This window comes from Bufo bufo, chromosome 6, assembly GCF_905171765.1.
Source record: "Bufo bufo chromosome 6, aBufBuf1.1, whole genome shotgun sequence".
In the NCBI taxonomy this organism is placed as follows: Eukaryota; Metazoa; Chordata; class Amphibia; order Anura; family Bufonidae; genus Bufo; species Bufo bufo.
The window spans coordinates 17,725,779-17,749,996 of record NC_053394.1 but is presented as its reverse complement, the minus strand read 5'-3'; the positions used below and the strand labels follow the sequence as shown (position 1 = coordinate 17,749,996).

General features: G+C 45.5%; 1 protein-coding gene across 1 annotated transcript in view; it reads left to right on the top strand.

The window, feature by feature from the left end:
* Positions 1-24,218, top strand: part of SORCS3 (sortilin related VPS10 domain containing receptor 3) — a 643,612-nt gene that overhangs the window by 581,848 nt on the left and 37,546 nt on the right. Inside the window, exons 17-19 of the mRNA XM_040438225.1 lie at positions 2,121-2,234; positions 4,335-4,506; positions 23,805-23,991. Of these exons, the coding sequence (XP_040294159.1) occupies positions 2,121-2,234; positions 4,335-4,506; positions 23,805-23,991 (473 nt within the window). The remainder of the gene's footprint in view (positions 1-2,120; positions 2,235-4,334; positions 4,507-23,804; positions 23,992-24,218) is intronic.

Sequence of the window (24,218 nt, the reverse complement as noted above, 5' to 3'; positions counted from 1 at the left end):
CTAGCCATGCATAAAACATCAACTGTGTGGTGTACTCGCATTACTGATGCAGGAGACGTTTCTTGGTTCTAACATGGATTGTGTGATACCAGGCACGGTAAATAGTTCTTCTTCTGCTGACATCACAAACTTTGGTCCCCTGGTAAGCTTTAACTTTCCACCGTTCCTATGTCTGGGACGTCAGCCGTGACAAAACACTGAGAAGTCTAGTGGCTGGTCTACGCATTCGCAGAGACAGGACCCTGTGCATGCGTAGAAGACATTATTAGCCAAACAGCCTCAACTACTAGTCTATTAGGCTGGAGTTGGTTGCTCTGGTGTTTGGACTCCCATAAAACAGCTGTCAGGAGTCTTCATTTGGTCAATGAAGGTCAAGGTCAAGTGGTCTTCCCATTCTAGTACAAACTTATCATACAGGGACGTTGTAAGTTCACGTGGGTGGCAGCTTTGTGGCCGCCTGTCCACTCATATCACTGGAGATGATGGAAGCTTAGGGGTGAGAGCACATAGAGGTGTCCTTCACCGACATAGATTTCAGTGGCCGCTCATGCATAGACCATTGACTTGACATTGTTGGAAATCCCAACTCCAGGACCCCAATGTAGCTGATATTCAGAAGCTACGATAAAGTAAAGACCTGCAGACCATCTGCCCGCTGGACACCTGCTCCATGTCTACCTTCTCTTGTTGCCCTTTAAGACCGAGACGTTTTAGGCGCGGAGACCGAGGAATGCTCTCCAGTTTCATATACGTTTAGGAGCCGCTAATGAAGGCGAGTCGGTCCTTAAGGGGAGTCAGGAAACGTTGTTTTTCATTTTGTAAAATATTAATGTGAGTCTTTGATTCTGTAAAGTCAACTTAGTGAAGAGTTTTTAATCAGCATGTCGCCCGCAGGCGCGTTTTATGATTAGAGGCTAAGAAAGCGTTCACAGACATTTTATTTAATGTAAAGACTTGGAAAAAATTGATTGAACTTTGGGTCTTGGTGTAGTCTCGTAGATCCTACGGGGATCGGTAGTAAGAAGTGAGGTAGAAGATGGAGACTGAGGTGTTTCTGGATGACATCGGTAAAGAGGACAAACGTCTCCATGTCTAATAGGTTATGGGCCAACTGGCCAACGGCTTGTGGACCCCCCCCCTACTCAGGGGCATAAGAAGAGAAATGAGGGGGGCCCTGTGCAAAAAACAGCATGTGGACCCCTTTCCAAGAGCATCTCTGAACCCTACAACTTCTGATATTAACTCTTTCCCCCCTATGCATTTTAGGGCTTAGTGACCAAGGATATATATATATTTTATTTTTTTTCATCATCGCATTCCAGGAGCTTTTATTATTATTTTTTTCGTTGATGTAGCCGTATGTGGAACAAGTTGTCCTTTTTAGTGGCACCATTTTGGGGTACACATAACTCATTAATTAACATTTATTAACTCTTTCTACATTTTTACGTACATTTTGTGACATTCACTTTGCGGCAAAAATACCATGATAACTTTATTTTTTGGATCAGTACCATTGCAACAATACTAAATATATACACTTTTCATAGTTTTACTAATTTCGCAAATCCTTCCCTGCAAAACGGAAACGGGACGGATCCGTTATGCAGGACATACACTTCTATTGTGACGGAATGAATAACGGAATGCCTCTAAATGCATTCCGTCGTAGAATTACATTATGCAATTCTGCTTTTAACACCAAACGAAGCGTGAACGCATCCATAATGTTTAAAGGATGCAAATGGGTTAATAATAACGTCCCTGGTGGTCTAGGGCAGTAAAGGGTGCAAATGCCTTTAGCCCCGCCTCTGGCAACTGTAAGATATATATCCCCTACAACAGAAAGGGGTTCACTATAAAAAAAAAAGGGTTTTAGTCGCACTGTGGGCTATTAAATTTTTTTTTTTAAATGTGACGAACAGAGTATTTTTTCCCAGGTATATAAAAATAATTTTAAAAAAATATATAGAATAAAATAAAAATGGCATAACCTGTGCAGAGATAAGCACTGTGAGTTTACAATCCAGAATATTTGAAATTCAAAAATATGTTGGCAGCCATTTTGTGGGAGGAGCCAATTTGCTAGGCACCAATAACTCTCTATTGTTTTTTCCCAGTGACTACGGCTATGAGAGACAAGGAAAGAACCAGTGCACGCCGGCCTTCTGGTTTAACCCGGCATCGATCTCGAAAGACTGCGGTCAGGGACAGAGCTACCTCAGGAGCAGCGGGTAAGATGTCTGACGGAACGCTCCTGCTCGAGTTGACGCTGTTATAGAATCTGCAAACACGCAGAATATTCCAATGTATTGTACTTCTTACACTTGAGGTTCGGTTTTATGAAGATTGACGCTGTTTATGAGAAGAAATGTTACTGCTGCTCTATGGAAACCATCAGCGGCTGTTACTGATCTTGTTTCTATGTGTATCTTTTAGTACTTGGAGTGTATAATAGTATCATACTGCGAATAGGATGTGGCTAATCATCATGTTTATACCCTACGCAGAGTGTTTCATAGACAGATGAATATACAGGATCATTAAATAAATACTGGAAACAATAGCACTTCTTTCATACTTTACACCAGGGTGCCCCTAGCCTTCCTGCTGCCTGAGGCGAAAACTGAAACAGGGCCCCTTACCTCCCCAATGCCAATTTCTTAACCTAACCCCTTCCTTTAAGCTCATGGCCCTTTCGGCTGCCCTCTCTTGCCCATACCTGGTGCTGCCTGAGGCGATCGCCTCACCTGGCCTCATTGGTGGTGCGCCCCTGCTTTACACATTACTACACTGTGTGCACACATTACATTACTTATCCTGTACTGATCCTGAGTTACATCCTGTATTATACTCCAGAGCTGCACTCACTATTCTGCTGGTGCAGTCACTGTGTACATACATTACTTATCCTGTACTGATCCTGAGTTACATCCTGTATTATACTCCAGAGCTGCGCTCACTATTCTGCTGATGGAGTCACTGTGTACATACATTACTTATCCTGTACTGATCCTGAGTTACATCCTGTATTATACTCCAGAGCTGCACTCACTATTCTGCTGGTGCAGTCACTGTGTACATACATTACATTACTTATCCTGTACTGATCCTGAGTTACATCCTGTATTATACTCCAGAGCTGTGCTCACTATTCTGCTGGTGCAGTCACTGTGCACATACATTACTTATCCTGTACTGATCCTGAGTTACATCCTGTATTATACTCCAGAGCTGCACTCACTATTCTGCTGGTGCAGTCACTGTGTGCACACATTACATTACTTATCCTGTACTGATCCTGAGTTACATCCTGTATTATACTCCAGAGCTGCACTCACTATTCTGCTGGTGCAGTCACTGTGTACATACATTACTTATCCTGTACTGATCCTGAGTTACATCCTGTATTATACTCCAGAGCTGCACTCACTATTCTGCTGGTGCAGTCACTGTGTACATACATTACATTACTTATCCTGTACTGATCCTGAGTTACATCCTGTATTATACTCCAGAGCTGCACTCACTATTCTGCTGGTGCAGTCACTGTGTACATACATTACTTATCCTGTACTGATCCTGAGTTACATCCTGTATTATACTCCAGAGCTGTGCTCACTATTCTGCTGGTGCAGACACTGTACATACATTACATTACTTATCCTGCACTGATCCTGAGTTACATCCTGTATTATACTCCAGAGCTGCACTCACTATTCTGCTGGTGCAGTCACTGTGCACATACATTACTTATCCTGTACTGATCCTGAGTTACATCCTGTATTATACTCCAGAGCAGCACTCACTATTCTGCTGGTGCAGTCACTGTGTACATACATTACATTACTTATCCTGTACTGATCCTGAGTTACATCCTGTATTATACTCCAGAGCTGCACTCACTATTCTGCTTGTCCAGTCACTGTGTACATACATTACTTATCCTGTACTGATCCTGAGTTACATCCTGTATTATACTCCAGAGCAGCACTCACTATTCTGCTGGTGCAGTCACTGTGTACATACATTACATTACTTATCCTGTACTGATCCTGAGTTACATCCTGTATTATACTCCAGAGCTGCACTCACTATTCTGCTTGTCCAGTCACTGTGTACATACATTACCTATCCTGTACTGATCCTGAGTTACATCCTGTATTATACTCCAGAGCAGCACTCACTATTCTTCCAGTAGAGAGTACATAATGTATGTTCTGTACACTGTGATTTGGTGTTGTAGATGAGAGCAGTCAGGGGAGTATTCTGTCGTGGTCAGGTGTGTAACACGAGGTACTCCGCTGGTTGATGTTGCTGTTGTTGTGTTGCAGATATCGGAGGATTGTGTCCAATAACTGCACGGACGGATTACGGGAGCAGTTCTCCCCCAAGCCCCAGGCCTGCTTAGGAAGAGCTCCACAAGGACTGCAGCTCACCACTACTGATGGCAAACTGGGGGTGCAGAGCGGGCAGAACGTCACCTTCCTCGTTCACCTGGAGGAGGTAGGATCAGGGTGACCCTGATGTCTGATCACAGATGACCCCACGAACACCTCAACCCCAAGACACGGGCACCGTTCCGTGGCCATTCCGCATCACGGAGACGGACCCATTTATTTCAATAGGTCCGCAAATCCGAAGATGCAGAACGGAAGCACGAAACGGAACACTAAGGAAGCGGTACGGAGTGCTTTCTGGGGTTCCGTTACGGGCCTCCTCACCGCAAAAAGATAAAACATGCTCTATCTTTTTGCGGAACGGAGGGATCGCGGACCCATTTAAGTGAATGGGTCTGCGATCCTCATGCGGCTGGGCCACGGACGGTCGTGTGAACAAGCTCTAACACTGCACAGTACAACTGACTGCAAGTAACACTGCACAGTACAACTGACTGCAAGTAACACTGCACAGTACAACTGACTGCAAGTAACACTGCACAGTGCAACTTCCTGCAAGTAACACTGCACAGTACAACTCACTGCAAGTAACACTGCACAGTACAACTGAGTGCAAGTAACACTGCACAGTACAACTCACTGCAAGTAACAATGCACAGTACAACTGACTGCAATTAACACTGCACAGTACAACTGACTGCAATTAACACTGCACAGTACAACTCACTGCAAGTAACAATGCACAGTACAACGTCCTGCAAGTACCACTGCACAGTACAACTTACTGCAAGTAACACTGCACAGTAGAACTCACTACAGGTAACACTGCACAGTACAACTTCCTGCAAGTAACACTGCACAGTACAACTTTCTGCAAGTAACACTGCACAGTACAACTGACTGCAAGTTACACTGCACAGTGCACTTTCTGCAAGTGACACTGCACAGTACAACTTCCTGCAAGTAACACTGCACAGTACAACTTCCTGCACGTAACACTGCACAGTACAACTTCCTGCATGTAACACTGCACAGTGTAACTTCCTGCACGTAACACTGCACAGTACAACTTCCTGCACGTAACACTGCACAGTACAACTTCCTGCAAGTAACACTGCACAGTAGAACTGACTGCAAGTAACACTGCACAGTACAACTGACTGCAAGTAACACTGCACAGTACAACTGATTGCAAGTAACACTGCACAGTACAACTTCCTGCAAGTAACACTGCACAGTACAACTTCCTGAAAGTAACACTGCACAGTGCAACTTCCTGCAAGTAACACTGCACAGTACAACTTCCTGCACGTAACACTGTACAGTACAACTTCCTGCAAGTAACACTGCACAGTACAACTTCCTGCAAGTAACACTGCACAGTACAACTTCCCGCACGTAACACTGCACAGTACAACTTACTGCAAGTAACACTGCACAGTACAACTTCCTCCAAGTAACACTGCACAGTACAACTTACTGCAAGTAACACTATTCAGTACCGCTTTCAGTGCAGAGCAATAAATGCACAAAACTGGGGCAGTTCTGCTTGCAAAATTGTTGCTGTAATTTTTCATAAATTTGCTAAATTTTTGGCATGATTTTGTGCAAACTGTGTAAAAATATCAGAAAAACAGCGCATGTAGATGTCCCCCTAATGCGCCACGGTGCACACTGCAGTCAGGGCTTTCTCCTCTCACCAGGATCTGCCACACACCATTCTTGTATTGGATTTCCCCCAGATTTCTGGAGTTACTTAACCCCCCTCCCCCTCTGCATCTTAGACTAGTCCCTACATGACCATGAGTGATGGCGCGCCATAAGTCTGAAACGCGTAGGTGGTGTACGGTATACATTACTTTACGGTATGGATGTTTTTTACCGGATGAAGTAAGGACTGCATGTATTTGGACGTTGGATGCTGGAATAGACCCTCTTCTTTCACTACTCCCTACATAACATCTTCAGCTCTGCTACATCACCCGAGCCGACAGAGCGATAATATGATTTTTAAAATAAAAATGTATCAGGTTGTCATCTGCAGCGCATGTTCAGCGGAGGTTATTGCTGCCGCTGCTCTCCTCAAAATCCAAAATGTCTTTCAGGGATTTCATGCTTTCCTCATCAAAGGGCAGACATTTTGGTGGAAGAAGCCGAGTCGTCCCTGCAGCAGCACAGAGTATTTCAGGAGAGGAGAGTGCTTAGGTTGTGGGGCAGTGACCTGCCCGCTCCTGTGATGCTGTTAGCGAGGACAGGGCTTCACGAGTCTTCCTGTGAAAGAGACACGTGGCAGAGGGCTCCCCTCCCCGATCCAGGTTGTGATCTCCGCACCCCCTAGAGTCAAGGATCGGAATTACAACTTGTGTCATCCTTCGGAATTACAACTTGTGTCATCCTTCGGAATTACAACTTGTGTCATCCTCCTTGATCTGAGAACTGCAGGAAATAACAACGCAACCTGCTCTTCTCCTTGTTTCGCTCGGATACAAATAGATGCAGCAATTTCTCCCAGAGGTCCCCGGGTTACGGAAGAGCCGGCATTTCTGGAACCTAATTACAGGAGTATTGTGTTTTTTCCACCACGTATCACCGCCAATCTGCGCTGTCATTTTCTTTGCCATTTTTGTCCCCAGTTCCGTTATTTTCCAGCGAGTCTGAAGGTGGAGTGATAATAGATAGTGGAAAATGAATTCGAAACGCGTCAGCGTGTCGTGCATACAGCATCCCGAACAGGGCGGTGGGCGATTAGGGCACTGACATTCACAGTCTACCGTATATAGCGCCACTTTTCCCATAAGGCATCGGTGGACAGGGACTTTACATTTCTATAGGGCTTCCGTATTCCACAGCGCAGTACACACTGCGGGCTGCCGTCATCCACACTGGTCCCGCTAAATGTGTTTTTGGAGTGTGGCCAGAGAACCCGGAGGAAACCCCCACAAACACGGGGAGAACATACAAACCCCACACAGCTGTGTCCTCACATGGATTTGAACCCAGGACCCCAGCGCTGCAGAGTGATAGTGGCGGTATTATGGATTGAGCATGGTATTAGTTGGGAATGGTGGTATTATGTGTGAATGCCATGATTGCATCTATTTGGTGGCAGTGCTAGTCTGACTCAACCAATAGCTTGAGCACTGTATGGTGGTATGATTTGCAAATGCTAGGATTGCATACATTTGGTGGCCGTATTAGACTGAATATAAACAGATCAATGGATGGCTTTATAATTTGGGGAAGATAAGATTACATCTATTTAGTTGCAGAGTTATTCAGACTTTAAATTAATTCATTGAGCACTGTATGGCGGTATTTTTTGGAAAGATTTATTTTTTGGTAGTAGTCTGACTGTTGGTTGACCTCTGTATGGTGTTATTATTTGCAAATGCTATAATTACATTCTTTGGTTTCTTTGTCAGTACTGCGGTATGTCGGCACTGTGTTGCGGTATTATATAAGGAATATATGGTGATGTTCTTTGGTTTCTTTGTCAGTACTGCGGTATGTCAGCACTGTGCGGAGGTATTATATAAGGAATATATGGTGATGTTCTTTGGTTTCTTTGTCAGTACTGTGGTATGTTGGCACTGTGCGGCGGTATTATATAAGGAATATATGGTGATTTTTTTTGTCAGTACTGCGGTATGTTGGCACTGTGCGGCGGTATTATATAAGGAATATATGGTGATGTTCTTTGGTTTCTTTGTCAGTACTGCGATATGTTGGCACTGTGCGGCGGTATTATATAAGGAATATATGGTGATTTTTTTGTCAGTACTGCGGTATGTTGGCACTGTGCGGAGGTATTATATAAGGAATATATGGTGATATTCGTGTCAGTATTAGGTTGCCACTGTTTGGTGCTTATTTAGAGGCTGTTTTGCAGCATTATTAGTGCTTTGTAGCGCTATTTTAACTTTATTCATTTTACATTGTATTTGTAAAAATATTCCCTGCGGACGCTGCAATCTGTAGTGTTACATGGGGCTGCGGCTGAACACGGCGACACACTCATCTCTGCGGCATCTATACCATATGAAATGCCAGTCTTAGTCAGGTTCTTAATATTAAGTAAGTCTCTTATACCGTCTTGAATTGTAACTCCAGCGGAGAACGCGCCGCTGCCTCCGGAACATGTGTCAGAAATGGATTTGCAGAACAGTCACCTTATCCCACTCGAGCGGCTCATTTCCACTTTAATTTATATTCATAAACTCGGAGACGGAGACATTGTCTGAGGACAGCGAATCACTTTCAATATTTCATATCCAGCAGGCCCAGAAGAAGTCCGGCCGCCGAGATGTTTGTGGGTCATGTGTCTAAAGTCGATTAGCTTTGTGCAATGTGCAGACAGCCACTGGCGACACCAAACCTGCCGTGAAAACTTTTTAATCGTTTCTGTAGCCGCTCCTTTGTAACTGACGCGGGAACGTTCCGACAACCCTGGAAAAAAGGAGGGAGGACGTATGGGATGAGTACTGATTAGGACAAGTCTAGAAGATGGCAGGCTAAGGCTTCAAGGAGCATTAAGAATGCTGACCCGGTCATGGCTGAACGCAAAGTTATAATTGGAAGACTTTGGGGAACTTTCAATGTCATCAGGTTGGGATCTGAGGGATCTGAGGGAGGGTCGGCTGGTGCACAGGATATGGCCACAAGTTTGGGCAAATGACTCAAAGCATTTTTCCTCTTGTGCTTCTGTATTCAATAAATGCATGTTAACAACTTGAATTTGTTTAGAATTTCCGGGGAGAGATTTATTTTTATTTATTTATTTTTTTACGTTTTTGAGATTTGATTTGCAGCGAATTTCTCAAAATAGTGTCCGGCGCTTTAGATCAGTACAGGGCAGGGAAGATGAAGATGGAGGATCACATGACCCTGGGAGGCGCGATGGCTGGCAGGCTTGCGGTCTGCCTCAGCCAATCAGGAGGAGGAGATATAAAAAGGCACTGTATAAGGCTACTTTCACACTTGTGTTGTTGCTTTCCGGTATTGAGTAGTGATGAGCGGCATAGGCAATATTCGAATTTGTGATATTTTGTGAATTTTCGGCCGAATATTCGCCATAAATTCACAAATTCGAGAATCCGTGATCAATAGCTGCAGTACACTATGGAATCTGAAGGACAGTAGATGTGCAGCTGTGTAGGGGTAGTAGTAGTGGCAGTATTAGTCTTGGCGGCAGCAGCAGTACACTATGGAATCTGAAGGACAGGAGATGTGCAGCTGTGTAGGGGTAGTAGTAGTGACAGTATTAGTCTTGGTGGCAGCAGCAGTACACTATGGAATCTGAAGGACAGGAGATGTACAGCTGTGTAGGGGTAGTAGTAGTGGCAGTATTAGTCTTGGCGGCAGCAGCAGTACACTATAGAATCTGAAGGGCAGGAGATGCATGGCTGTGTAGGGGTAGTAGTAGTGGCAGTATTAGTCTTGGCGGCAGCAGCAGTACACTATGGAATCTGAAGGGCAGGAGATGTGTGGCTGTGTAGGGGTAGTAGTAGTGGCAGTATTAGTCTTGGCGGCAGCAGCAGTACACTATGGAATCTGAAGGACAGGAGATGCATGGCTGTGTAGGGGTAGTAGTAGTGGCAGTATTAGTCTTGGCGGCAGCAGCAGTACACTATAGAATCTGAAGGGCAGGAGATGCATGGCTGTGTAGGGGTAGTAGCAGTGGAAGTATTAGTCTTGGCGGCAGTAGCAGTACACTATGGAATCTGAAGGGCAGGAGATGCGTGGCTGTGTAGGGGTAGTAGTAGTGGCAGTATTAGTCTTGGCGGCAGCAGCAGTACACTATAGAATCTGAAGGGCAGGAGATGCATGGCTGTGTAGGGGTAGTAGTAGTGGCAGTATTAGTCTTGGCGGCAGCAGCAGTACACTATGGAATCTGAAGGGCAGGAGATGCATGGCTGTGTAAGGGTAGTAGTAGTGGCAGTATTAGTCTTGGCGGCAGCAGCAGTACACTATGGAATCTGAAGGGCAGGAGATTCATGGCTGTGTAGGGGTAGTAGTAGTGGCAGTATTAGTCTTGGCGGCAGCAGCAGTACACTATGGAATCTGAAGTACAGGAGATGCGTGGCTGTGTAGGGGTAGTAGTAGTGGCAGTATTAGTCTTGGCGGCAGCAGCAGTACACTATAGAATCTGAAGGACAGGAGATGTGCAGCTGTGTAGGGGTAGTAGTAGTGGCAGTATTAGTCTTGGCGGCAGCAGCAGTACACTATAGAATCTGAAGGGCAGGAGATGCATGTTTGTGCAGGGGTAGTAGTAGTGGCAGTATTAGTCTTGGCGGCAGCAGCAGTACACTATAGAATCTGAAGGACAGGAGATGTGCAGCTGTGTAGGGGTAGTAGTAGTGGCAGTATTAGTCTTGGCAGAAGCAGCAGTACACTATGGAATCTGAAGTACAGGAGATGTACAGCTGTGTACGGGTAGTAGTAGTGGCAGTATTAGTCTTGGCGGCAGCAGCAGTACACTATAGAATCTGAAGGACAGGAGATGTACAGCTGTGTACGGGTAGTAGTAGTGGCAGTATTAGTCTTGGCAGAAGCAGCAGTACACTATAGAATCTGAAGGACAGGAGATGTACAGCTGTGTACGGGTAGTAGTAGTGGCAGTATTAGTCTTGGCAGAAGCAGCAGTACACTATAGAATCTGAAGGACAGGAGATGTACAGCTGTGTAGGGGTAGTAGTAGTGGCAGTATTAGTCTTGGCGGCAGCAGCAGTACACTATGGAATCTGAAGGACAGGAGATGTGCAGCTGTGTAGGGGTAGTAGTAGTGGCAGTATTAGTCTTGGCGGCAGCAGCAGTACACTATAGAATCTGAAGGGCAGGAGATGCATGGCTGTGTAGGGGTAGTAGTAGTGGCAGTATTAGTCTTGGCGGCAGCAGCAGTACACTATGGAATCTGAAGGGCAGGAGATGTGTGGCTGTGTAGGGGTAGTAGTAGTGGCAGTATTAGTCTTGGCGGCAGCAGCAGTACACTATAGAATCTGAAGGACAGGAGATGCATGGCTGTGTAGGGGTAGTAGTAGTGGCAATATTAGTCTTGGCAGAAGCAGCAGTACACTATGGAATCTGAAGTACAGGAGATGCATGGCTGTGTAGGGGTAGTAGTAGTGGCAGTATTAGTCTTGGCGGCAGCAGCAGTACACTATAGAATCTGAAGGACAGGAGATGTACAGCTGTGTACAGGTAGTAGTAGTGGCAGTATTAGTCTTGGCGGCAGCAGCAGTACACTATAGAATCTGAAGGGCAGGAGATGCATGGCTGTGTAGGGGTAGTAGTAGTGGCAGTATTAGTCTTGGCGGCAGCAGCAGTACACTATGGAATCTGAAGGGCAGGAGATGTGTGGCTGTGTAGGGGTAGTAGTAGTGGCAGTATTAGTCTTGGCGGCAGCAGCAGTACACTATGGAATCTGAAGGGCAGGAGATGCATGGCTGTGTAAGGGTAGTAGTAGTGGCAGTATTAGTCTTGGCGGCAGCAGCAGTACACTATAGAATCTGAAGGGCAGGAGATGCATGGCTGTGTAAGGGTAGTAGTAGTGGCAGTATTAGTCTTGGCGGCAGCAGCAGTACACTATGGAATCTGAAGGGCAGGAGATGTGCAGCTGTGCACATGCAGTCCTTACTTTAAAATAATAATAAAAATTTGCGATTAGAATATTCGCGATTAACACTAAGGGATAGGCGACTTTCCTATTGGTTGCTAGGGATGTTGCTAAGTGCCGATATTCACGATAAATTCGCAATAAATTCGCAATTAGAATATTCGCGATGAACACTATTCACGAATATATAGCACTATATTCAAAATATTCGCGAATTCTCGAAGTGGTGATATTCGCAATTAAAATTTGTGATTTGAATATTCGCGCTCAACACTAGCATTGAGGTCCGGCAGAGGATCTAAATACCGAAAATAAACTGTTCCGTTTTGTCCCCATGCATTCTGAATAGAAAGAGATCCGTTCAGGATGCATCAGGATGTCTTCCGTTCTAGCAGCATTGCGTTTTGTGACCGGACTTGAAAGCAGAAAAATACGGTTCCGGCACTAAAAACAATGTAAGTCAAGTGAAAGGATCCGTTTTTTTAGGAGCCTAAAAAACCGGATCCGTCACCCACTGACTTTCAATGTATTTAGTAACGTTGATTTCACACAACCGTATCCTAACGGAACAGATGTGTCCTGATGCGCAAAATCAAAACAGATCCGTTTTATTCAGGTATTGAGATCCTCTGCCGGATCTCAATAACGGAATTAACAACGCAAGTGTGAAAGTAGCCCGCTGTCTTAAGCAGGGACGCCAGCTTGTTCATTGATGTGGCGGGCCGTCTCTGCCACAGGTAAAGAAAAGAGCGGCAAATATATTTAGACACACAAACAATACTGCGGGTTCAGGGTCCTGTCGGGATTTAATTAAAATAGATAGGTTGATTTAAGGGGATCCTGTCAGGGGCGTAGATAGAACTCACTGGGCCCCATAGCAAGAATCTGAATGATGACTTGCACTTGAGGGCGGCAGACGTGAGAGCGGAGACGGAGGATGCTACGCCGGGTGCAGCACGCACACTTCTGTGTGTACTATACACGACGCCTAACAGCAATACACTGGCCAATCAACAGCAGCCTCTTTGCGCTGATTTGCGCTGATTGGCCAGTGTGAAATGCAGGCACGCCCACAGTCCGGATCATCAGGTCAGACCGTGGGGGGGGGGGGGCCCGAGAGAGAATAAGTGCCGCTGCCGCATATTAACTTGATTCTCTGAATAAATGTCTGTGCACAGTAGACGGAGGGGGCGGGGCCTTCCGTGCGCTACGGGCCCCATAGCAACGGCGTGGTCTGCCTATATTGGCAGTAAGCCACTGGATCCTGTCACATTGAACATGGTGTCTGAGCTGAAGGCCCCATGTTATAGAGCAGGAGGAGCTGAGCAGGTGTGGAATAAGATTCAGTAAAACTTGTATTTCATCCATTTAAATTCCTACAAATTCTGGGTTTTGAAGACCAGGAGGCGGTCCTATCAGCGATTGACAGGAGGCGGTCCTATCAGCGATTGACAGGAGGCGGTTCTATCAGCGATTGACAGGAGGCGGTCCTATCAGCGATTGACAGGAGGCGGTCCTATCAGTGATTGAGAGAAGGCAGTCAGATCAGTGATTGAGAGGAGGCGGTCAGATCAGTGATTGAGAGGAGGCGGTCAGATCAGTGATTGAGAGGAGGCGGTCAGATCAGTGATTGAGAGGAGGCGGTCAGATCAGTGATTGACAGGCTTCCCTCTATGACTGTGTATACAGAAATAGCTGTCAATCACTAATCGGACCGCCTCCTCTCAATCACTGATAGGACTGTCTCCTCTCAATCACTGATAGGACTGTCTCCTCTCAATCACTGATAGGACTGTCTCCTCATAGAGGGAAGCCTGTCAATCACTGATAGGACCTCCTCCTGTCAATCACTGATTTGACCTCCTCCTGTCAATCACTGATAGAACCGCCTCCATGACTTCGAAGCCTAGAATGAGCACGAATTTAAATAAAGAAAATACAAGTTATACTGAATCTTTTCCGACAAAACTATACATCAATCTGCTCAGCTCCTCCTGCTCTATAACATGCGGCCTGCAGATTACACTGCATTTCCCTGGTGGCAGGTTCCCTTTAGTTAATTGATAGAAGTTTTAGTTAGAGTCATTTGGTGTTACAGTCTGTTATTCTGCTGCAGCCAGCCCTTTCACATCAATTAAAGCTCTGCTTGAATTGAATATCATTATTTAAAGCTACAGTACTATTTTTTTCTGTTGTGCAGGAGACGGCTACCATTCCATTCAGTGGCGGATTATAATTGGGGCGTTTGGCTCGGCCGCCCTGGGCCCGGCATCGCTGGGAGGCCCAACGCTGACCCGAACGCCCACATACTGCAGCGGGGCACAGGAGCACTTAGTTCCCAGCCCCGCCGCCTATCACCGCCATAGGCTTCATTAAGTAAATGTATTACAAGTTTCATCAAATAATAATAAGTGTACCAAAATTGACCCAGACATATTTGGAGTGTCACGGTCGGCATATTTTGCAGCAGACCCTGTCCAATCGTGCATTCTAGAAAACCAAAACCAAAAACACTTCTGGAAAGTTTCTTCCGTTAATACCAACCTTAGATGTTATTGTGCATCTCTCACTTTCATATTGTAGTGGACCCTGTCCAGCAATACAGCGAGACTACTCCCTTACTGTTCCCAATAAAATGACTGATAATCGACAGAGGGCGCGGGTCACTGCTGCTACATTTTCCAAGTTGCTAGAAGTTTCCTGAGACTGGAGAAAATGGTTGGCACGGCAGAACATTACAACAGCTTTATATGCAGATAGAGTGCTCCAATATATTCGCGATTGCGCTAATCGGCACTAATGATGCGAATATTTTGGCGCAATGCGTGAAACTTCACATTTTAGCAGGTCTGACTACATATTACTGATTGGTGCACTAAGTATTGTTGTGACATCACAGCACTATGTCTGTAGCATGTATGTATGGACAGCAGAATCTATCAGCTCCACTATATCAGGATATAACCTACACTGACCATCTCCCACTAACTATCTGTATTATATATATATAAGCTATCTAACTAACTAACTAACTAACTATCTAATGTAATGAGTGGAAAGCACAGGGCACAGCAATGTCACTGCTGTCTCTCTCAGAACTTTACAAAAACTACATACACTGGCTGCTGGGGAGGTTCTTATATAGTAAGGGGTCGGCAACTTTCCTATTGGTTGCTAGGGATGTTGCTAAGCTCTGACAAAGACTTCGGCTTCTCATTGGCCCACAAGCAAGAAGCAGGGACTGGGAGGGATCATGGGTTCAGATGGAAAAAAAATCTAGAATATTCGAAAAAACGAATGTATATCACTATATTCTAAATATTCGCAAATTCTCGATGTGCCGATATTCACAATTAATATTCGCGATTCGAATATTCGCGCCCATCACTAGTCTTTGATGGCTGTCCATGGATACTCTCTAGCCAAAAGAGGTAAAGAACCACCCATGTGTGTCTCTCTCTTTGAAGTCTAAGGAAGTCACTTTCTTTTTTGCCCACGGTCCACCACCGATCCTATAACGGCTCTGACTGTCAGTAGAATAAAGAGCTCAGTCTGTACTTGATGATTTACTAATCAGATTATATTGAATAAGACCCCCCCCCCTCCCCCGGCTTTTACAGGGAGTGATACTAATACTCTACGACCAAGGAACCTCTGTATTCCATATTCGATCAATTCCTATTGATTGCTGGTAATTACATAAAATCTAACATACGCCCATGCAGTCAAGCTTAACCATGTAAGTATAAATGAGTGAAATTAATGGTTTTCCATTGTTTGTTCTATTGATTGTTCCAGTGATGGTATAATATGAAGTAAAACATCTAGTTCCACACTGTACATGGTACATAGATGGGAAGGGGCCCAGAGCAATGAATAAAATTGGTTCCCCATTATGGCATAGGGTTTAGTCATCCAGTACAGACCTGTTTTCCTCTTCATGCCCTTTGCGATATGATTGGGCCAATTACCTTAATTGCAGTTCCCCTAGGGAGGGGAGAAAAGCACAAGTTCTCACCACTCAATAGCAAAGGAATAATTAGGGCATCTCTGAGGGCTTCATAGCATTGGCTACTAGAGATGGCCTTGCGGTTCACCCAGTGGTCGTTTTGCTGCGAAGTTTGCGCGTTCGCGATTCACCGAACATGCAAGCATATGGCGATGTCTGCCGGCGCCATATCCTTTTGCATTGCGCCGAACTTTGACCCATGACACATCCATCAGGTGGGATAGGACAGCCAATTGAGACATTTCAGCACATGGACATACCCCCACCCTATCAAAGAACCCGATCTGGCAGCCATTTTACATTCTGGGTTTTGTCAGTGTAGGGATAGGTTTACTGTGTGGAGCAGGGACAGACTGTTAGGTACACCAAACGCTAGCTAATAGGGCCACAAAAGTATTTTTAAGGACTGGTATAGGTGTGCTATCGATAGGTGTGACTTACTGAGGGGAGTGATATAATATACTAACATAGAAAGTATATTATAGTGCATTTGTATTGTGCAGCAGTTGTGTGAGATTCTGCAGCTAGATAGAGGGACAAGCGCTATTCGAACAACTATTTGCAATGGGTGTGATATACCTGTTGCCCCCAAAAAAACGGATTGAGGGGTGTGATATACCTTCTTCCACAAAATACTGATTGAGGGCTGTGATATACCTGTTGCCCCAAATAAACAGGGTGGTGTGATATAACTGTTGTGGCAAAAAAAATAATTGAGGGGTTTGATATACCTGCTTCCACTAAATACTGATTGAGGGGTGCTATATACCTGCTTCCACCAAATACTGATTGAGGGGTGCTATATACCTGCTTCCACCAAATACTGATTGAGTGGTGTGTTATACCTGCTTCCACAAATACTGCTCTTCTATAGGGACTTTGTCACAGGGTCATTTTGAAAATGACAGGCAGAGGAAGAGGCAGGCTATTCTGCAAGGGAGGTAGGGGTTGGGCAGGTGCACCAGGCCGGAGCCTGGTGGGAAGTTGGAGAAGGCGCGTGCGAATACTTCAAAGGGCGCAACAGAGAGGGTTTAGTGGCTCACTCAGCCTTCCGCATCTGCACCCTCCTCATTCTCTGTATCTGCACCCTCCTCACTCTCTGCTGTGTGTACCCACAAATAAACCACCACCACCATCACCATAGCCCCTCCACTTGAGCCAGAGGAATTATTTTCCCATCCATTCCCAAACCTTACCGATTCGCAGCCATTCTTGACAACGGATGAGGAAGAGGAGGTAACAACGGCCGCCACCCAGCGGTCTGACGACAGTATCCAGATCAGCCCAAAGGAAGGAGGTCCCCGCTGTTGCTGCCTACTCAGAGATCACTAATGTCAGTAGTGGTGAAGGAGACGATGATGACGTGTCGATGGACGTGCCGTGGGTACCCACAAGAGAGGAAGAGGAGGGGAGTTCAGAGGGAGAGACGGAGCAGAGTATCTGGAGCGAGCCATCCACCATGCACGGTCACATCTGGTGCTCCCAGGACGCCAGCATATGGCTCCGCAGTGTGGGCTTTTTTTAACGTGTCCACTGCTGACAATAGTGTTGCCATCTGCAGCCTGTGCTGTCAACGCATAAATCGCGGTAAGCCCAACACTCACCTAGGGACGACCACCTTAAGAAGGCACCTGGCCTCCCATCACAGAGCCCAGTGGGAGCAACACCATTAGAACCCACAAAGCCACGCTCCCGGTGCTCCATGTCCTGCCTCTTCTCCTTCTCCTCTCTCCTCCCATTTGTCCTCCACGCCACCTTCCACCGTGCCGTTGTCGCATTCATCTGGCAGAAGGCAGGCTTCCGTGGCCCAAATGTTCGAGTGTAGAAAGTTGATGACGCTCTTGCCCAACGTCTGACCGCTGGCTTGTCGGAACTGCTCGCCCGCCAACTACTGCCATAAAAAATGGTGGACTCGGAGGCCTTTAGAAAATTTGTGGCCATTAGCACACTGCAATGGAAGGTCCCTGGAAGCAAATATTTCTCCCAGAAGGGCATCCCAGAGCTATATGGTCACATTCAGTGGCAAGTGAATATATGTCTGGCACACAGTGTTGGTGCCAAGATACATCTGACCACAGACACAAGGTCTAGCAAACACGGGCAGGGAACTACATAACTTTTACTGCCAACTGGGTGAACCTTCTGACAGCCGTCAAGCATGTAACCCGTGGCTCCCGTGTGGATTTGGTGTTACTGCCAAGGATTGCATGCAGGCCTGCCTCTTCTTCTCCTCCTCCTTCTCCATCCTCGGTCTCCTCCTCGACTCCTCCTTTTCCACTACTACCGCCTCTTCCGCTGTGCCCCCAAGCTCCCCAGAACCTATTCGACCTCCCAGGTGAGACGTTGCCATGCTGTGCTGTGGCTGTTGTGCTTGGAAGCCAAGAGCCACACCGGTCCTGCACTGCTTTCAGCTTTCAGCTTTGCGGTCACAGGCCGATCAGGCTAACCCCGCTCAATTTGACAGTTGGTAAAGTGGTGTGCCACAACGGGGCCAATCTGCTGAGCGTGCTGAGACAGGGCAAAATGACACACGTGCTGTGCATGGCACACGTCCTGAACTTAGTCGTGCAGCGATTCGTTGCCAAATAGCCCGGTGTCCAGGACGTCTTGCGGCAGGCCAGGAAAATCTCTGGCCATTTTAGAAGATCTTACACGGCCATGGCTCGCCTTGCTGACGTTCAGCGGCAACACCTCCTGTCCGTCAGACGTCTGATTTGTGACAGCCCGACGCACTGATACTCCACCTTGTATATGCTTGATAGGCTGCTCCAGCAGCAACATGCAGTTAACGACTGCCTGTACAAACTCTGCAGCAGGACAGGTTCTGGGGAGCTTGGTTTCTTTTCACCGCGCCAGTGGCTGCTCATGCGCGACGCATGCAGACTTCTGTGGCCATTTGATGAAATCACCAAACTGGTCAGTCGCAGCCAGGGCACCATCAGTGACATCGTACCTTATGCCTTCTTTCTGGAGTGTGCATTGCATCATGTCATTGATCAAGTCGTTGAGGAGCAGGAGCTGGAAGATGAGGAAGTCGCAATGCTGGATGAATTCCCAGGGGGGTTACTCCATCTGAGACAAGTCAGCAGAAGTCTGAAGAGGAGTCAGAGGAGGATGGTGGCTGGGGTGAGGAGGAGGAGGAGCAAGAACAGCAGGCTTTCAGGGGGACTTTAAACTTTTCGGGGATCCCTGGTGTTGTCCATGGCTGGGGGAGGAGACCAAGGACGACATTCTCCTGGGCGATGAGCAGGAGCCAGGGTGCTCCACTGCTTCCATTTTAGTGCAAATGTGGGCCTTCATGCTCCAGTGTTTGAAGAGGGACCCCCGTATAAAAAGCATAAAGGGCAAGGACCAGTACTGGGTGGCAACGTACTTAGACCTCCGGTACGAACACAAAATGGCAGACATGTTACCAGCATCACAGAGAGGGCTGGCAGAATGCAGCATTTCCAGGCCTTTCTGCGAGAGATGCTGCATTCTGCTGTTGCGGGCGCTGGCAGAGGAATTTCCACCCACAGCGAAACAGCTGCGAGTACCAATCCTACTGCGCATGCAAGAAGAGGGCGGTTTGAAGATGTGTTTGTCACTTCAGATATGAGATCATTCTTGCAGCCAACCCATCGACAGCCGCCCTCCGGATCCTGCCTCAGGGAACGCCTAGACCGACAGGTGTCCGACTACATCGGGTTAACGGCTGATGTGGACGCTCTGAGAAGTGAGGAACTACTGGGTGTGCAGGCTTGACCTCTGGCCAGAGCTGGCACAATTTTCCATGGAACTCTTGGCTTGCCCCTCGTCGAGTGTCCTATCCGAAAGGACGTTCAGCGTAGCAGTGGGGATCGTGACCGATAAGTGCACTCGCCTAGCTCATGACAGTGTGGACTACCTCACATTTCAAAAAATTAATGAGGCATGGATCTCAGAGGAATTCAACACCTGTGACGACCACATGTTATTGAATTTCCTCATGCCAGCCCACACATACCCGCCACCACCCACAACAAAGAATGGTCCTTGTCTTATGTATATACAGTGGCATAAAATGCCTTTTCTGTCAGGTGAATGCCTAATTTTTGGGGCCTGTACTCCAGTAGACTCCAGTAAAAAAAAAATCCAGTGACTGCCTAATGTACCCCCAGCCACGTCATCACAAGTTCTTTTCTGTCAGGTGAATGCCTAATTTGTGGGGCCTGTACTCCCGTGGCCTAAAATAAAAAAATTTAAGGCTCCAGCAGGGCACATTTTTGAGAGTTTCCCTTTAAGACGCATAGAAATGTCCTCTGATTATAATACATATTTTTTGTGGGAATTTTTGCCAATGATCCTCCTCTGGTATTTCACTGTCCATGTTGTGGGAATATTTGTGCACTTCTAGTAAGTATTTGGTGCCTGCAAATATGACCTCAAGGTTTTTCAGGTTTGCCTGGCATTAAAGTCAATGGGGCCCGCCACGAACACGCAGTTCGTGAACATTTGATCGCGAACGCGCATTCGCGAACCGCCCCGGGCGATGTTCGTCCATCACTATTGGCAATGGCTACGTCTAGCACCAGTCCCATTATGGAATGCTACCACCTTCTCTAAGTTTCAACACTTGCTGCAAAGTCCTACACCTCCTCTAGGAGGCACATTAGCTTGATTATTGGTTAGGCATTTTTAGATTATATCTTCATGGCTGGGCAGCTGCCCTCATGCTTTAGATCACTCCTCGAGTCCAAAGTTTTTATGGAGTGATTTAATGTATTCTTAATCAGAGCAGCGTCATAGTACCATACAGCCATCGGACGGATGAATTTCGGATAGACACTAGAAAAACACTTACCACTCTGGTTTGTAGGACCACCTAAAATGTTTGATGGAAAACAAGTAATAATTGGAGCATTTTTTTAATGTTTTGAACGTGGTCCTTCGGTGAAGAAAGAGCTTTAATATCAGGATATTATAGAGATTTGTATCAACATTTAGGGAAGGCTCTTTCTCCATTGATAAACTGATGTCCACAAAAAATAACTTAAGTTATTGGTAAACTTGGGAGAACTTGACTGGGCGGCCATTAACCTTGACCTCAACGTGATGAACACCTATGGTCAACTTGCAACTTTATCAGCACCTATCTTCCCAGATGTTTTCTATAATGTAATTGAAAGCATTCAAAAAAGATGGAAACTGGTAAAAAACAGACAGGTTTGACTCCATATTAATGTGCATGGCTATCAAAATTAGATTTTTAGCAAGAATGTTATGACTCTCATCAAAGATTTGGATCCTTAAAGGGGTTGTCTCACCAGCTAATGGCATCTTGAGGATAGGTCATTAATATAAAATCCCTGTCCAAGCACTTTAATGCCAGGAAGGCACTTACTAATGAGTTGTGATTGTCCATATTGCCTCCTTTGCTGGCTGGATGAATTTTTCCATCACATTATACACTGCTCATTTCCAGGGGTTACAGTCACTGCTGCAGCGCAGATACAAGGTGGCCGGGACGGGAGCTGCTGCGCGTGCTTGCCCATGAGCGCTCCCATAGTCCCGACCACCAGAGAGAGAAGCAGACACCTTTTCCTATAGTGTGCAAGCACAGCCACTGCTAAAGGCATACAGGGTGGTCATAACCCCTCTACATGATAAATGCCGTTTGCTGAAGTGAGACAACCTTTTTTAATCACAGTTGGTTATTGATACAGTCTAAACTGAGGTGCAGCGTCTAAGAAAAGTTTTCCATTCTTCATCTTAAAACCACCACAATGAGGCACTTTATGGTCTTTTATGGTTGGCTTCTCAGGTAAAACAAGCTAGAAAATGGAGACATCAGGTGACAAAACCAGGGGGGACAAAATGAAAGCTTAAATCTAGATGCAAAGCAATCAAGGTCAAGATCAAACACAGACAATGTTCAGTGACTGGATTCCCATGAATAATGTAAAAAAATGAAAATTAGACAGCATGACAACCTCTTTCTAACAAAACTAGAACCAGCCCTCCACCTCACATGGATCCAGAGAGCTTCTCATTTATTGCTCCACTTGTTCTGCTATTTTTAATTCAAGTTGTCAGCTCAGGAAGGGGGGGGGGGTGTCCTTTCTCAGGGGGCACGCCCTTTATGCTGCAGTTGGTGGCAGTTGAAGGATGGAACTGAGCGTGTGCCTCCGTCTCAATGAGGTGGAAAGAGAGATTAGAAAAAGAGCAAACAGCAGGAGGCGCTATACAAATAGATTTCATTGAATAATTCAGTAGCTATAATACATTTATAATTACATCCAATTACAAAAGTTTTTAGATCCAGGAGTTGGTTTGAAAACTGTAAAATATTATTTTTGGGACAACCCTTTTAAATCTGAGACTGCGCTCGATGCGATCAGGACTGGTCGGTTGCCTCTGCAAATCAATATACCGGTAACCAATGGCTTGAGAAATATCATAGGTGGTTGCAGTAAGTCTTCCCTTTATTGGGGAAGGGTAGGCACTGAAAGAAATATAGAAGTGATCTTCAGGTGCCCACCTACTGGCCATGTACTATATTCCACTCTCATTCCTACCTCAGATGTAAGGGGTGAGGTCCTACACTGGGCAGTGAATTTTCTTCCATTAGAAATTGCCTTAGAACTTTCTTGTACTTGTCTTATTTCTTCAAATGCTTCTCGAAGAACATCAATAATGACCTCCAGATGTGGATCCCTCAGACATGATCCTTATAGCATTAATGTTAATTCTTTCTTACAGGGAAAATCCTTTCCTGAAGGCCCTGACACCAGCACACCATCTGAGAATGTGATAGATGAGTTCTAATTTAGGAACGTGTGACCTTTAATGGATCCTTCCATCTTGTGGACAATCAATAGAACAGTTAAACCGCGTGGCCTTTTGAAATGTGTTTTTCAACTGCAAGTGGAGAAATCCACAGATAAAACTTTCTATAGTAATAATTCCATCAAATGATGATGGTGCACAGTCGCTTCTAGCCTTGAATCCAAACCTCACCTGGTAAATCAAGTTTTCTATGCTGCAGGCGAGACCATTACAGTAGAAGAACAAGTCAAGTATTTTTGGAATTAGGGACAAGGTCAGCATAAGGTTTGCAACTGGACTTGTCCAGGTTTTCCCTAGATGCTTTGCTATCCAGGTGGACAATATGGTGACTCTTTGATTAGCACTGTTGCATTACCGGACTTGGATCTAGGGTTCAAATCCAACTATGGCCACCCACGATACAAACCATATAAGTTAAAAGGGCTGTACTGGAATAAACAACATGACTAATTTCTTCTAAAAACAGAACCACACCTGGGAAAGTTTGTGCGTGGAATAGGTGCTCAACCCCATTAACTTTAATGGAGCTGGACTGCAATACCAGACATGATTTTTGAGTATGGAATGGATCCTTAGTCTACTTTATCCTGTTAAGGACTAGCTTCCTGGTTTCCCCGCCGATTATACTATAGATATTCTATGGGGTCTCAGCAGGGGACTCATTTATTGTCAAGAGACCCTTCAAACAAGAAGGGGATATCCAGACCAAAAAAATTAACATTTAATGTTCTGAGTTAAAGGTTTCCACCTCTTGTCTCTTAAACCTTTCACTAACGTGTCCAAAATAAAATAAAGCTTGAGCTTGGTCACATACTTCAGTTGGACATGGACACGACTTGGAGAAGGATCCATATATTTAGTTTTCTTTGTTGTCTATGTACATAGTAGAACCCTTTAATGGACTGTCGGTGAGAGGTCATAGCAAGATTTATCTTCATGGTTCATATTTGAAACTAAAATATTTTCTTCATTCCAGGGAGATCTGCAAAGAATAAATATTCAGCTGGATTTTGGAGATGGGAGCGCTGTGTCTTATGCCAATTTTAGTAAGATTGAAGATGGTATCCGTCACGTGTATAAGAACCCAGGAATATATCAAGTCACAGCCTACGCCGAAAACAATGTTGGCATTGACAGTGATGCCCTCTACCTTCATGTTACTTGTAAGTTAATTCTTGTTATTACTTTTAACATTTTTTTCATAAATGTCCTTCATTAATTTTTGGGATGGGACAACACAAACCCTTTGTGATCTAGTATTCCAGCGTACTTGATACCAAACTGGCCAATGTACAATTTTTAGACAGGTGAAAATTTTTGGCAGTGATAAAACTGGAGTTTCCGTACTCCTGGGTCCTCCACTTTTTGTTTTTTTACCTATTGAGGAAAA